The 15,559-nt window shown below is 48.5% G+C and overlaps 2 protein-coding genes across 2 annotated transcripts in view; one reads left to right on the forward strand and one right to left on the reverse strand.

Moving 5' to 3' along the window:
* Positions 1–102: 102 nt before the first annotated feature.
* MEA1 (male-enhanced antigen 1) lies at positions 103–1,315 on the forward strand. Its single transcript, XM_032684383.1, has 3 exons — positions 103–362; positions 442–553; positions 620–1,315. Exons 1-3 carry the CDS (start codon positions 147–149, stop codon positions 781–783), a joined length of 492 nt encoding a protein of 163 aa, XP_032540274.1. The 5' UTR covers positions 103–146; the 3' UTR covers positions 784–1,315.
* PPP2R5D (protein phosphatase 2 regulatory subunit B'delta) overlaps positions 1,188–15,559 on the reverse strand; it is a 27,646-nt gene continuing 13,274 nt past the window's right edge. The window contains 8 exon segments of the mRNA XM_032684370.1: positions 1,188–4,043; positions 4,395–4,511; positions 5,759–5,796; positions 5,799–5,830; positions 8,017–8,118; positions 10,153–10,280; positions 12,276–12,446; positions 15,239–15,292. Of these exon segments, the coding sequence (XP_032540261.1) occupies positions 3,906–4,043; positions 4,395–4,511; positions 5,759–5,796; positions 5,799–5,830; positions 8,017–8,118; positions 10,153–10,280; positions 12,276–12,446; positions 15,239–15,292 (780 nt within the window). The 3' untranslated portion in view covers positions 1,188–3,905.

Genomic DNA, 15,559 nt, shown 5'->3' on the forward strand with positions numbered 1-15,559 from the left:
GGCGCCCGAAGGCACCGGCGACGCGTGTCCACGGCACAACCCGCCCCGCCCGGGGCACGCGCCGGGACTACAGCGCCCACAGTGCCCCGCGGCGGCCGCGGCGGTTCCGGGCGGTGGCGGCGGCTCCGCGGCGCCGCGCCCTGTGCATGGCCGTGGCGCCGAGCATGGGCCCGGAGCGTGTCTGTCCCCGGGAGCCCGGGCTGCCGGAGGGCCCTGACGGTGCGGCGGGGTGGAGCGGCGACGAGGAGGAGGAGGAGGAGGAGGAGGAGGAAGGTGGCGGAGGGTACTTTTACCAGCCACTGAGCCAGGAACCGGAGCAGGGCCCCGGCGAGGCGGGCCCCGGCCTGCAGGAGCGGCTGCAGGTACCGCCCAGCGCCTCCCGCCGAGACGGGTTTGGGGGCACCCGTGGTCCCGACCCCCGCTGCCCGCTTTTCTCCGCAGATGCTGAGGCTGCACCTGCCCGACCCGCCGACGGACAGCGAGGAGGAGGAGGAGGAGGTGGCGGAAGGCGCCGCGGCTCAGAGCAGCCGCAGTTCCATCCCCATGGATGCAGGTAACGGCGTGTTCGGCAGAGCCCTTTCGGGGCTCCGCCGCGGTCTCACGCCCTCTCTGTTCCCAGAGCATGTCGAGCTGGTGAAGAGGACAATGGCCAGCGTGAAGCTGCCTACCCTGGGCATCCCCGCCTGGGCCAGCCAGATCTCGGAGGAGCAGTGGAAGGACGTGGTGCAGCGCACACTGCAGGCCCGGCAGAGCCTCGGCGGTCCCCGGCCCGACTGGAAGTGAGAGCTGAGCTGCAGCACAGGAGCTGCAAACCCGAGCCCTCCCTCCACCCTGCAGGCACCCGCTGCCTCCAAGCCAGGTGCTGACAGGACTTGCCAGTATCGACCTTCCAGTTTCTCCCACTGACATTGTCTGATTTACCTTCCCACTCCTCTTTCCTGGTTCTGGCTGGTGAATAAGTCAATGTGATGTCCTTGTGTTGGCTTCCTCTGCCTCTGAGGAGCCTGACTGGTTTCTATACCTGTGTGCCTGTGGGGCGAGGGGACTTAGCTGGCTTTGCCCAGATTCCCTCAGGACAAACACTGGACTTGTCCCTGTGCTGACATACCTGAGAAGTCCCTCTCCAGGCTTGGGCCCCTTCTCCCAGGACAGGGTCTGTGTTGGAATATCAGAGGCAGAGCCAGATGTGTCATTCCAAGAGATTGGTTTTATTTAGTTCTGTACATACAGGGACATCTGTACAAAATCCAACACTTTCATACTATGTAATGCTCTACTGAAAATAAAGTACACCATATGTACATATGAACTGTAAGCAGCTTAATACTTGTGTCCAGGGGGTGAATGCAGTAGTTTTGCTTGTTCCCTTGGGAGGAGGGAGCCAGGTGAAGTGGAAGAGGCAGCTCCAGTTCTGTCCATTTGGCTGACATGGGGAAAGGCATAGGCAGAAATGAGCAGCACTGATGCTAGAAACCAAGTATTGAGCAAGGGGCAGCTGTAGTGTGGCAGATACAGATCTGCCTATGAGCAATACATGTGGTGAGAGGGTGAGCACACTCCCCCCTTTCTCACATGGTCCCCTTCTGAGGTGTCCAGGACACTGGAATGAATAGGCAGCAAACAAAGGGTGAAGGTACTAAGCCTAAGTTCCCTGACCCAGAACAAGACACACAAAGCTATGGGAACACTGAAGCTGTACAGCACGTAGTCATGATGCGTTAGAGTCCTATCCCTGCACATGGCAAGACTCCAGCAGCATTCCTCTGGCCAGGCTCAGGGGCTGCCAACAGAGACAGACCATCTGCAGGACAGCGTCAGCCTCTGCACACCACAAGTCTGTTCCTTCTGCAGGCAGAGCAGCCTGCAGCAGGGAAAGGCTGCCCAGCAGCAAGCAGGCTTGAGTGAGGGCACACCATGCTGTAGCAATCTAAAAAATGAGGTGTTGGCTTATAGCACAATGCTAAGAGCCAGTTGGAAAGCCTGCACTGAAAGGAAGAAGCATCCCGCCCAGCCTGAGCCCAGCAGTCCTCATCTCCACTGTGCCACTCCAGTGCACCATCTGGCATCACCTGGTGCACGTCTACATGCTGTGCCAGGCATGAGGTAATTGATTGGCAGCTGATCATAAGCTCGGAGTAATGTTCAGTGTAAGCAATAACCTCCCTGAGGTGTTCTAAAGTCTCCTGATGAACTGGCCTGTTGCGGAGGGGAGGTGGGGTCCTGCATGACTGGGGGGATCTCACACACGCGCTCACCAGCTGCTCCGAAGAGATGGTGGCATCCCTTGTGAGAGCTGAGCTGAGAGAGACCTACACAGGGCAAGGAAGCAGAATACAGAGGTAAAAACAGCCTGGTTGGGGTTGGAGGAAAGATGTGCTGCACACCAACAGCACATATTAGAGAGGATAAACCTCTGACCTGGGAATGGTTTACTACTGAGGACAAGCAGACACACCAGAACCTTCTACAACATTCCACGATGCTGCAAACAGTGTCAGGCTAGCACCGATGCCATAAGCTCCCTGCACTACTGCAAACCCACTTAAGCTTATGTGTCAAGAAAGCAGGTACAGCAGATAAGAAGCAAGGAGGACTCCCTTTTCTATCACAAGCCAGCCTCTGAGGTGGCACCTTGGCCTGGCACTGAATCTGCACCACAAAAAATAGAGGTGAAAGCTGGATCACAGTAGCACCCAAGTGCTGCGCAAGCCCCTGGGCTATCAGCAAGTGTGCTCTAAATGCTAATTTAGCAGAGTCCCTGATGCACCAGTCATAACTAACAAGGGCCTCAGCTCAAGGGCCTCAGCAGGTGCCAAAGTAACAGGGCAAGGTGAACTTTGGTCAGAGCACCCATGGAAGCAATTCAGCAGTAACACTTGGCCATTGATCATGACAAGGAGACAACTAAACACTCAAACTCAGCCACGCCCCATAAGGTGTATCCATTGCTTCTGCTAGCTTGCAGAAATGACTTTAGCAGCACAAGCTTCCTAGAAACCCTGGCCACTGCAGAGCTAAAGGTGGGATACAGAGACAAAGGGAGAGCTGCAGGAGTATTTTAATTGAGCAGGTAGAAGAAGAAAGCAGAATTCAGTGGCTGACACCTGTTACAAAGCGGGAAGTTAATTCTGGGCCCACAATTAACCCAAGACATCAGAATGGAGATGAGTCAGCACAGACCAACACAAATAGCTGAAGGAATCACTTTCCCACAAGAGAGCTTCTAAGGATGTCTGAAAGGGAGGGTAACAGTATGTAGTGCTTGCACCCAGCTTTACTGGGGGTGGTGAAGCGCTGAACCCCCCACTCCACTGACAGAGGAACAAAACAAGAGGCTTGGAAAAAAAGGGTGGAAGCAAACATCTCCTCCACTGTACGTAAGACCCTTCAGCTGTGGAGCTGCACACCAAGGCAGCAAAGCCTCCACAAGCTCTGCTCCTGCCTCAAGCTCAGCCTGACCTCTGAGCACCACAGGGCTCAGCTGCACAAGCAGCACAGGGGCAGGCATGGCAGAGATGGGCACTTGGGGCTTGGAGCAGTATGCTGAGCCACGTATGGTTGTCTCTGGCCAACAGAGAGCCTGAGCAAGTCTCTGGCTTCCAGGCAGAGTAAGAAGAGGTGGCAGCTTGCAATGAAGTGAGTCCTGCCTGGACTGATACAATCAGAGGTCAGGCAGGCTCCCTTCATGCATGCACAGCCAAGGTGAAAAAGCAGGAGGACATGACAGTGGTGAGATACAAGTTATAACGTAAAACCAGATCTACCCTGGAGGTATGCAGATGGAGTGGAGGACAGGCACAGCTCACCATGTTCATTCCTTACTTATACATGAGAACCGAGTGCATTTCCATGACCCCTGGAGAAAAGGGATGGGGCAGAGCTTCTCAGGCCAGCCCCTGAGCCCGTCAGAGAGCCTCCTGGCTTGAGGTGAGAAACTCTTCTGCTCTCTTGTGGGCCTCCAGGGCTTTTATAGTGTAGACGTCCTGTGGAAGCTCAGATTTCCGGCGCAGCAAAACTTTGTCCTTCTTAATGTCTTTCAGCATCTACAGACAAACCGAAGGAGTCAGGGATCAGTAGCAAACCCCTTCACCTCTTCAGCCTCTGACTCCAACCACTCTAGAATATGCTGGGTGACACTGCAGCATGCTGCAGAACAGTCTAAGAGCCAAACACAGACTAAAAGGACAGAGAAAAGTCCCACTCACACTTTTTCCAGAGTGGGAAGGTTAGAGGGAAGATTAGATAAACTCTACTCTTCAGACTACAGGCTGATCTTTTAATGATCAGGGATGAGAGTAGAGTCATTTACCCTCAGAACACTTGGAAAGAGCCAGTTCTGGATGTTGGACCCTGGACTGAGAGCAATTCTGGAAGGACTCTAGTCACCTACGCACCTGCACAGCCTCTGTCTCCACTGTTTTCTTCAGCAGCTGTATATCCTCTGCAGTCGGGGTCTCTGTTTCCATACAGCACACAGAAGGCAAGGGTAGAGGTGCATAATACATGGGGTACTGCAGACAACACAGATAACTGGAGAGTCAGCACTCCATACAACACCAAGCCTTCTCCCTCAGCATCCTAACATGACATGGCACACTTCTAGCTGCCCTCTCTGGCCCCCACAAAGGTAGTAGTAGGTACACAGACAGGAAAGGAGCATCCTCTCCTACCCATTCCTCCAATGCCGTCTGAGTCACAGCACACTGCATGCACAGCTGCAGCTGAGAGCACGGCCCATAAACATGTATGTGCATTACTTAGAGGTCAGCGCTACAGAAGGCCAGGCTGATAAAACACTGTCAACATTCCCAAGACACTGGGTTTTGGGAGGGACAGACCACTGCTGCAGCAGTGTGCACAGGACTGGGATCAGGCGCTAAAGCCTGCTCTCGTGGTCTGAGAAAGCAGGTTAAGACCTCCAGCACATTCTTGTCTCATTCATCCTAGGTTCTGTTGTCACAGAGTCACAGATTACGCTGAGTTGGAAGGGATCCACAAGGATCATTGAGTCCAACTCCTGGCCCTGACAGGACCATCCCCAAGAGTCACATCATGTGCCTGAGAGCATCGTCCAAGTGCTTCTTGAACTCTGGCAGGCTTGGTGCTGTGACCACTTCCCCGGGGAGCCTGTTCCAGCACCCAACCACCCTCTGGGTGAAAGACCTTTTCCTAATATCTAACCTAAACCTTCCCTGACACAGCTTCAGACCATTCCTTCAGGTTCTGTCACTGGTCATCACAGAGAAGAGATCAGTGTCTACCCCTCTTCTTTCCCTCATGAGGAAGTTTTAACTGCAATGAGGTCTCCCCTCAGTCCCCTCTTCTCCAGGCTGAACAGACCAAGTGACCTCAGCTGCTCCTCGTACAGCTTCCACTCAAGGCCTCTCACCATCTTCATTGCCCTCCTTCAGACACTCTAATAGCTTAATATCTTTCTTATATTGCAGTAACAAAAATGCACACAATATTCAGGTGAGGCTGCCCCAGTGCAGAGCAGAGCGGGACAATCACCTCACTTGACCAGCTGGCAATGCCTGATACCCCCAGGACATGGTTGGCCCTCCTGGCTGCCAGGGCACTGCTGACTCATATTCAACTTGCTGTCAAGCAGGACCCCCAGGTCCCTTTCCATGGCACCGCTTTCCAGCATCTCATTCCCCAGTCTGTACCTACATCCCGGGTTGCCCCATCCCAGGTGCAGAATCTGGCACTTTCCCTTAAACTTTTTATGGTTGGTGATTGCCCAGTTGTCACCCACCTGAGGGTTCAGCCGGGCCAGTTCCTCTATTTTCTGCACATTTCTTCTCGTTCCTTCATCCTGAACCTTCCCCTGCAGAGAGAGAGAGAAATCAGGTGTGAACTCCTGGGGAAAGTGCAGCTTTCACTCACTGGATGACAAAAGCAAGAGACAGCAGAAAAATGCAGGCAAGGGGAAGAGCTGCCCTGTCCTTCAGAGACCCCTAATTCTACCTACAGGTGACATGAGGCAAGAAGAAGGGACAAACTGCAATTAGCAGAAGATAGGCAGGCACACTCCTCACTCACCTCAGAGCACATGGTGGCAATAGTGGGCTGCACAGGTACTTTTTCCCTGGCTTGTGCTGCAGGAGTGGACCAGAGTGTCTGGTTTCTGGGGTAAAGCATGACACTAGTCTGGATTTCAAAGACACATTTTCCTGGTGCCCCACAGATGCAGAGGGACAAAATGACATTTACAATAGAGCTGGAGTTCCACTGCCACTGTTACCTCTGTCTCTAGCCATAACACAACCAGAGAGCTGCCCAAACCCTCCAGGCACAGCTCTTGACCTTGGTACAGACTTTGGCACACATTTTAAGTGACCGTTCAGCAAGGCCATTTATAAATCCCAGGGCAGTGAATGTTCCCAGCAAACAGAGGTAAGCATCCACCACCCCTTATTCTCTTCTACATTTTAAACATCTGCACTAAAATCTCAACTTTATTTCTGATTTTAACTATCCAGCTTTCATCCCAGCTAGAAGTCTCTTTAGTGCCCTATCTATCCATGCTAAGGAAGTTCTTTTATTCTGTAATAACATCACAACATTAATACAGAGTTGAGCCTTCTTGTTCTCACCCAGAAAGGCCTTCTTATCTGGATCCCTGTGGCAGGGAAATCCAACTTAGCTGAGGAATTGTATCATGCTCACCACAGTATAACCTCAAATTATGCTGCTGAAAGACATTTTCACATCCTGCACACCAAGCTTTCAATTGATGTTTTACCAGTTTTGGTTATGCAGAACTGCCAAAGGTATATCCTTGATAAAAATCCAACACAAGGTTTTCTGAAGCCTAATTAGGCACAGAGGCACACTAGACCAAAAAAAAAAAAAATCATCTTAACATGAGCAGAAAACAGTGCAGCTCTACCCATCCATTTATTGGACAGCTCTGAGCTGCTTGTTGAGCTTTTCCAGAGCAATCCTCCATCAGCCACACACCAGGGCAGAGAACAGTCACTCTCAGCAGGTCAGCATGAGTAGAAGCTAAACAGGGAGAAAAAGCTCCTAATGGAACCACCAGATAGATCTTGTAGGAAATGTGCTGTCACTGACTGAAAATATATATGCAGATATTTGTGGTCTTCACAAATGCCCTAAAATGGGAAAAAAGAAATCTTGCTTGCTCCCATTTTACATGTTAACAAAATCTTAATTTCTCCATAAGCGGGTTACCCATCCAAAGCTCTGATTCAAAAATTAACTTCATTATTTACTACTATTCCACAAAACAACGAAATGTACCCCAGAGCTCCCCACTCCCAGCAAGGATTAGCCCACCACCAGCTTTGGCTCATTCGGGAATGAGATGCACTATTTTCTGTCACTAAGTCAGAAAAAGACCGTCAAGAAAAGAAAAAATCAGCAAAGTTCCTTCTAGCTTACTGGACTGACTCAGCTCACCAAGGCAGCTATACAAGTACCAAAACCAGCAGAAGGAAGCAGAAAAGTGAAGTTCTTTTCCTCTTTACAGCACCATGGCACAGGTAACTTGCTGAGCTCAGATTTTATCTCCACCATCTGCTCTTTGAAATTGCAGGAATTATTCCATCTTTATCACTGGAAAATTGAAAGCATCCTCTGGTATGAAAGATGCATTATGCCCATTGCTGCAAAACTCTTTAGAGTTTTTTAAAGCAGTAGGATTCCACTGGTATCACTACCACATTTGTGAGCCGGTAAATATTTCCATGGCAGAGCATAAGCATCTCTGCAAAGCTGAGTATCCTCTACATTGCAATCTATTTCCTTATGACTCTGTCACTCTTTTCTAAGCTACCTGGTTCAGCAGGACTGAAAGAATTTCTATCAGGGCACACATTTTATCTCTTCTCATCTCTACTCATAGTTACTGCTGAGGAATCCTACTTTTATACAAAATTACTTGTATCACCTTTCCATTCCCCTCTGCCAACTGGCATCTACCATCTGTTACTGTACCCCAGGAGACTTCAGGATGAGCTCAAGTAACTTGACAAAACCTGTACTCACTTCTGCTTCTCTGCCTTGTATTGCTGCGTGCAGTCATCAAAAAGCTTTTGGTTCATCTCCATGAAGAGCTTCAGTGCATTGTAGATCAGCCCGTGGATTGTTCTGCAAAGAAATGAGGAAAGAACAAGTCATGGTGGGCAGATTCTGAGCCCTGAGTTAGCAGCAACAGCACAGACAAGAGGTAACAGCAGCAGCAGCAACTCATTCTATATCTGTGTGACAAAAGATTTTTACGCATTTCCAGCTCCTACCACAGGAAAACCCCTTCCACAAACAGAGCAGAAACTACACCACAGGGAGAAAGAGATGGAGAAGAAAGAGAAGACCACTGGGGCAGGTCTGCTCTACCACAGTCAGAGTAATGAGTGCAAGACTATGCATTCCTGTATTCATTTCTTGTAGTTAAAAGTGGGAAAGGAAGGATGCTAGGAGCCTGTTCAGGGCTGTTCTCAAGGGGGCTTTAGTGCCTCACACAGTTCACCTCACATATACAAAATTACTTTTTTGGGCTGCCCAGTATTTGGTCATGAGCTTTGTCACTGAGCTGCCCAAAACACAGACAGACAGCAGCCCTGTAGAGATGGGAACTAGCACAAAGAATACCACAGAAGAAAAGTCAACTTTGTGCCAGCGATTTATGGATAGGTTGCACTGTGTGTGAGCTCCCTACAGGACAAAGACTCTCCTGGGGAATAAAAACAAGTGTTGAAGCTGTCTCTGAAAGACCTGACCCAGAGGCTAAAGATGAGACTCAGAAGATTGAGCTCTGTGCCTCCACCAGCTCTACAAATGGAATAAGGAAGAGAGATGTAGCCATGCTGGACTTAAGCAAGCTGTCTGACCAAGGAGATGAACTATGGGAAGGAAGACAGGTATCTGACATACTCAACCTGCCCTGTTTTAGCTATTGCTAAAACAAAGACAAGGAGAAATAAGAAGAAAACACTTTCAGGACTTCTGCCATACCACTGGGAAGCAGACAAGAAGAAAAGACAGAAACAGCAGAATCATGAATCTTGACTGCTGCAAGGACACAGAACTGGTGAAGGGTTTCAGACAAGAACATAAAGTCCTTTTCTGAACTTTGATCAGGAGGGGCAGTAACACTGAATGAGAGAGTGTCTGAGCACATCTGTCTGCATGCACATGTGCACATACATCACACATATGTGTGCATGTATGTGCCTGTCTGCACATGTGTGTGCCTGTTGGTGTCTCTGGGTGTTTGCGTGTGGTCATGTCTGCACATTTGTGCCTATTCCAGACTTTAGAGCACCCTTGACTGGTGGCTCTAGTCTGTGCTTTCTGATAGAATGGAGAGCAGACTAGTGGGGAGCTCTCTGCAAACAAGCTCTACCTCACAACTTTGTCATTGCTACCACAGCATACTACTGAGCTCTGGACTTGCCTAGCCTCCCTAAAATTAATTATTTTGCTTTTTTCCACCCTCTAGAATAGAGGAAGATGGCTTTTTTTTTTTGGCCTTCTTGTGGTTTTTGCTGAAAGACTTTAGGATCTCAGCTGTGGACGAAGTATTTTTAGCTGATTCATTAAAAGGAAGTGTGTTAGATTAATTAGCCAAACTTGAATTAACCAGGTAAGGAATCAAGTGAAGGAGAAGTCAGTAAAAAAGAAGTTAATAAAAGAACCATAAAAACAGAGTAGTATCTAGGAATCAGACACAGGGAGCAATATTTGACATGGACAGCTGCCCACTTAGTTCTGCTTCCTCTGTTCTTCTTGTACTCAAGAAGTCAGGCACCGCATTAGCCAAAGGTCTCTGCTCATGGAGAACATATGGGCTGGACATTAGCTAAAAAGCAGACAGAAGTCAGTGGGAAAACCTACAGCACACCTCGGAGAGACCGGCAACATTACTGACAAGCAGGTATCAAAAGCTACGACTCGATGGCCCCCAAGGCTGGTAATTGCAGGTGCCTCAACTTGTGCAGAAGCAGGCCTCTGTGGTCTGCCGTGGCACTTTTCCATGCTGATATTACTAACAACCCCCCTGCTCAGCACCTGGTGCCACTGAGCGCCATGCAATGTTGCACTGCAGCAGCATGCCCCAAGATTGCCAGTGGGTCAAGCAATCTGGCATGCACAGCAAGTGCCAGGGCATGTGGGAAGACCTACTTGTTCCAGTGACTCTTGGAGTTCTTGTAGAGCGCTGGAAACATGATCGGGAGAATTTTGGCTGCATTATCGCTGATCAGGCTCATGATATATTCGTTGTTCCAATAGTACAGCGCTCGCTCTGCCACCTGCAGTGGGAGAGAAAGCCATCCTTGAAAAGGCTCCTTCCAGTAACACCTGTTGTGCACAGGGAAGCCACCCCCTAGTCGAGGAGCCCACATGCTTCCCCACAGCACAGGCAGCAGGGTTGACCTTCACAGACTTCTACAAGGCCATTCATCCCTGCTTCCCAGCCTTCCTTCTCTGACCCTCCGTCAGACACTTCTCACCTTCCTGGGAAAAACATAATGTTCTTGAATAGACAAGCCTACTGTCGATATACTGATGATCCTAACACCCTTTACACAACACTTGAGGACAGTAATGTCATCTGCTCCAGGTCCCAGTTCAGACTAGCACCAAACCTCCTCCATTTCTTCAAACTGTCTTCTGTAAAGTTCCACTCCTTCCTGGCTTTTCCCACAACAGACTCTCTCAGGGCTTTGAAGCATGCTTCAGTCACTAGTCCCACAATTCAACCCCCTGATTTAGTAAGGGTGAAAATATGGAAAATCTTGGGGCAGCCATCCTGCTCTAACAAGACAAACAAGTTTAACAAGTTTCCACACAGTGACAGACTCAACCACAATTCTTCATATTTACCACAAATCTGGGCAACGCAAGCTAATTTTTGCATTTAGCACTAGCTTGAGAATGGCTTAAAAAACCTAGGAATAGAAACATCCAGAGCTCAGTTTTATATTTCAGATGGAGAACTAACTATATGCCCTTAACATATTGTTCTACATGAGTAAATGAAGGGAAACTCACCTTGCGTTCACTTATCTAGTGTTTGGTTTTCCAAACACTAGATAAGCTTTTGTCTGCTAGATTAACAGACAACCCACTCAGAGAAAACTCACTCACAACAAAGTGTTCAGACTTACTAAGAATTCAGTTCCTAATTTTGCTCTCAGACAAGCTGCAGACATAGAGACTGTTCAGCCTGACTGTATGGGACACCTTTGGGGTAAATTTTCCTAGGCTGTAACGTGTTTGCAACTTCTCCAGGCTTTTCAGTCTTGTTTTTCAAAGAGTTTGGCAGCAGATGATGGCTGCTATCAAGTACAGGATGTCTCTCCCGCAGCCTTTACCTGACTTTATTCAATTTCCTTAGTTTCCTTTGGTAGCTCACTCCATGCCCAAAGGTCACATTAGTCCTTTGGTTCCCATCACCACACCAGTAAGCCATGTCCAGCTGATTTCCTTTACAGGAAATTATCTTTTACATACACATGACCTAGACTGATTTTATTGTTGGGTTGTAAACACATGACTTTGGACCTCCCTATACCAAAAGACAGATTGAAGCCAGTCTGCCTTACTATGCAGTCACATTCATTTGGGAGATGGCTATGTCACTATTTCTTTAACACCCCACCTATACCAGGGTCAACAAGCAAGCTATCTTCTTCCTGGGCGCTCTTCATGGCAATCTAAAACACTGAGCCAAAAACACCTGCTAGGAGCTACTAGCGGGTCCTACCACCCTGTACATTTTAAACCTTAAGACTACTATCCACAGAGATTGTTTCAGCTTCCCTTCAGTGAGAACAAGGAAGAAGCAGACTCCAGCACTTTTTTAGTATACCTCATGCTTTACCACCTATGCCAGAAGAAAACAAAGTACCTTCTCCGCACAGTCTCTTTGGTTGGCCTCCCTCCAATACTGCAGAATGCTTCATTTACTGCAACAGGGGGACACAGGATGGATCTCCTGTCTTTGCTAGCCAAAACAGGAGGTGGTAGAGCACCTGTGCTCCAGCTCCAGCCTGCTGCAATACACAGTGCTGAACAGCACAGAGCAGCAGGAGGGGCTCCACTGATATGCTTTGTTTTCTCTTTGGATGAGCTTGCTCTGTGGTTGTGGTGAGGATTCTCACCACATCACCCCAATACTCACCCTGGTCACACCTCCACGTGCCACTGATCCACAAACACAATACTAAAAGCTGTGGTGTCACCCTCACATGCCAAGTGGCTTACATGTCAGTGCTCTATCCCCTCCCTGCACCGCAACCCACCTGGAAGTGTGGGCTGGAGACACACTTGGCCAACTGCCTGAACAAGGGTTCCATAACTTTCACAAACTCAGATGGCTCAATCACGTCCAGGATCTCCTCCAGCTCATTTAAAAACATCACCTCCTTGGGACTGTGAGTTTTCGGCCAGAACTTCAGCAAGCCCACAATCACCTGAGTGGGGAGGGTACAGAGACAGCGTTAGAGGATGAAAGTTAACACCATCTGCAAAATAAATTTTTAAGGATCCGGTCACAACAGCAGAGGGCAGGAAGTAACAGAACAGATTTTCTCAGAAAGTCAGGGTGGGTTACCGGGGAAGAAAGAAGACAAAAGCCCAAACTCTGCCCAGTGACATTCATGACAGCAGCTCTGCCTAGGCTGATACAATTCCGTACTACAAGCACAAAACTTATAACCACTTTCTTTCCCCAAACACAGCTTAACACAGAAGGCTGAAACTGGATTGGGTAGCAGCTGGCCGACAGTGCAGAGTAACCACAGAAGACCAACTAATAAAATGGGAAATGCTACAGAGAAGGTCTCTGAAGAGTCATTATTCAAAACACCTCAGACCTTGAACACTGGGGAGTAACAAATAAATAATGCAATGGATGGGTTTGGGACAAGGAAAGGAAGTTCTACTTCACACAAAAGTAACCGGATTACGGAACTCATTCTTGCAAAACTTTGTGGAGACTCAAAGTCCAGAAAGACTCAAGAATGTAGCAGACAAGTTTGTGGAGTTTACAACTAATGGTTTTAATTAAATATGACAATGCAATATGACAATACTTCTGGCTAAGTAAACTATTGCTTACAAGATACAAGAAGAACATACTAGAGCAGGGTTAAATTTTATTTATTTTTAATACCGCTTCCTGTCCTACCCATCTGCTTCTAGACACTGTCAAAGGCAGGATCCAAAATCCTGCAGACCTTCACTATGTAGGAGAAAAAATGCTAACTCTGTGGACACTAGAGTCACATGCAGCTGGTAGTAGGAGTTAGTTGCTCTTTCAAACCTGTGTGCTTCAGCTACCTGATCCCAAAGCCAGCACTTGAAAAGAAGTTCACAGCAGCAGAGGAACAGTAGTGGGCAATGCAACAGCAAGATTAGAGACACCTAAGCGTTGTGTTTCTGCCAACACAAGGCTTGAGAAGCCAGCAGTTTGTTATGCTCAGTGTTTGTCATTAGTCATGTCTGCCATTCAGGCAAGAGTTACCTTCAGTGACTCAGAAGTAACTTCTCCTACAGCTAAGGCGGTCTGAGGTGTGTCGATTCCGTCTTTGCTATTACTGAGCACATCTGAGGCTTTGCTCACCTGGCAGTCTTGCAGACTGCTGTTAACACAAGAGCTACTATGTTAAGCCTTGCTGAGCAAGCTTCTGGGAGGCCAACTTGAGATGAGTGTGGACCCAATGAGTAATCTGGCCTCCTTTCAGCACTGCCGATAACATCTCCTAGTGCATTCAGACCCTTGCTGATGCACAAGCCCTGTAATTCTTCCAGACTTCAGCAACCCTAGTCATCTCAGGGGTCTATTCAAAACCTTCACAAGCAGGATGCTTTAACAGGACACAACCTGTGGCAATTTGGCCTTGGTATGTCTGGTTGAGACACAATGCAACACTCACCGAAGGTAATGAAATTGGGTCATCCCACTGCTTTCCACAAGCACCAAACCAGAACTGGGTCTGTAAGCCAAGGGCCACTAACCCGTTATTCAGGAACTAGTGATGAGCTATGGAGCTTTACTATTTGAATAAGCTGCAAAATGAATCCTGGAAATACTGACAGATTTCTATTTCTCTCTTTTCCCTCACCCTAAGAGGTGCATTGGCAGAAGACTGTTGGACTGGATGTCAGCCACAGGAAGTACTCATCATGATCAGGAAGCTACTTTACACAGTTTGTTTCAGGGCAGGCTTTTGGGAACACAGGAAATGGAGGACCCACGTTTAAAGGAAAAGCTAAGAGGTCTGCTTCAGCACTGCTGGTGTCAGAGCTGTGGAGCCAGAAAACTGACAACAGCTGACCAACTTCTATCAAGCACAGTCAGGCTCACCATGAACGCACACATTTAAGCCAGAGAACAGAACGACCTCAGCCAGCCCTACTCATTAAAACGCTCACACTTTCTGGTGCTCCCTGCTACAGTGACACAAGCACACGTTCTTTGCCCATCTGCTGTTTTGAGTCTGTGAAGCTCAGCTCTGTAGAAGACATTTCCTGACCTGAAGTGGGTGGAGAAACATTTGTCTCCTTCTTGCACCCTCTGCCAAGCTGGCATATAGCCTGGTTAGCACTGCAGGTCTGTGCAGCCAGTGACTAGAATATGGGAGGTCTCCACTGCTCACACATTTTAGAACCTGCTGTTTCCCAGCCCTATATCCTGAAGGCAAATGTGTCTAAAAGGTGACTTAACACTATGAAGGTAGCAAACTGATGCTAAAGCTGGAAGGAGAATACTTTCATGAAGGAACAGTGGCTTGCCTAAGTAGATCTTTGTGTCCCAGGTTCCTAACCTCATCTCCACAGTTTTGAAACCAACTCCAACAGTCTGGAGGGGTCTCCACTATTTCACGGCCCCCACAAGCTCACACTGGTTCCATCAGATGGTCATGTGTTTTGTCTCTGCAGCATCTGTCACTAGCTGAGAGCTCTACCCTGAAAGAACAGCTTGGTATAGTGTTCCTTCTGCTACACCAAGATCTGAAGCACTATAAGCATCAAAGACATCAAATAACCTACCTTCATGAAGCTTTCAGGAGAGAATACTAAAGGCTTGTGCATGAGCAGTACAGCCCCTTCTGCCCACAGGGAACCAGGCAAACCCAGTAAACAATACCACTCACTGACTCCCAGCCTCTTTACAGCAAGGGTTAAAAAAAGGGTACTCTAAGGAAGCTGTGAAGCTTTTTGGGGCTTGACTGTCACACAGAAGTTAAGTAAGATTACTCACTGGCTCTGTCAAACTGCTGTCTTTCTCCAAGAACTGTACAACACAGTACGCCAACTGTAGGAAAAAAACATGGCAAGATTAGAGCTTCCTCAAGTGTACCTGAGATTAAAGTGCCACCATCCCCCTAAGCTGGAAGTAACACCATGGCCATTCTGTTGCAGCTCTAAACAAATTCAGTTTTCTTATGGCAAGCAAAGGCTTTAAGCCCAAGCAGGCAGGGCCTGAGCTCCAGATATTCATGCAACATATAGGATAAAACTTGAGCCACCTAGAGCATCCACAGCCAATAGATTCAGATGCAAGCACAGCTGGACACACAGG

Source organism: Chiroxiphia lanceolata, chromosome 3, assembly GCF_009829145.1.
Source record: "Chiroxiphia lanceolata isolate bChiLan1 chromosome 3, bChiLan1.pri, whole genome shotgun sequence".
Lineage (NCBI taxonomy): Eukaryota > Metazoa > Chordata > Aves > Passeriformes > Pipridae > Chiroxiphia > Chiroxiphia lanceolata.

Coding starts and splice junctions, on each gene's coding strand:
- MEA1 (XM_032684383.1), top strand. CDS start 147: ATGGCCGTGGCGCCGAGCATGGGCCCGGAGCGTGTCTGTCCCCGGGAG. Junction 363..441: donor GCCTGCAGGAGCGGCTGCAG/GTACCGCCCAGC, acceptor TTTTCTCCGCAG/ATGCTGAGGCTGCACCTGCC. Junction 554..619: donor TTCCATCCCCATGGATGCAG/GTAACGGCGTGT, acceptor CTCTGTTCCCAG/AGCATGTCGAGCTGGTGAAG.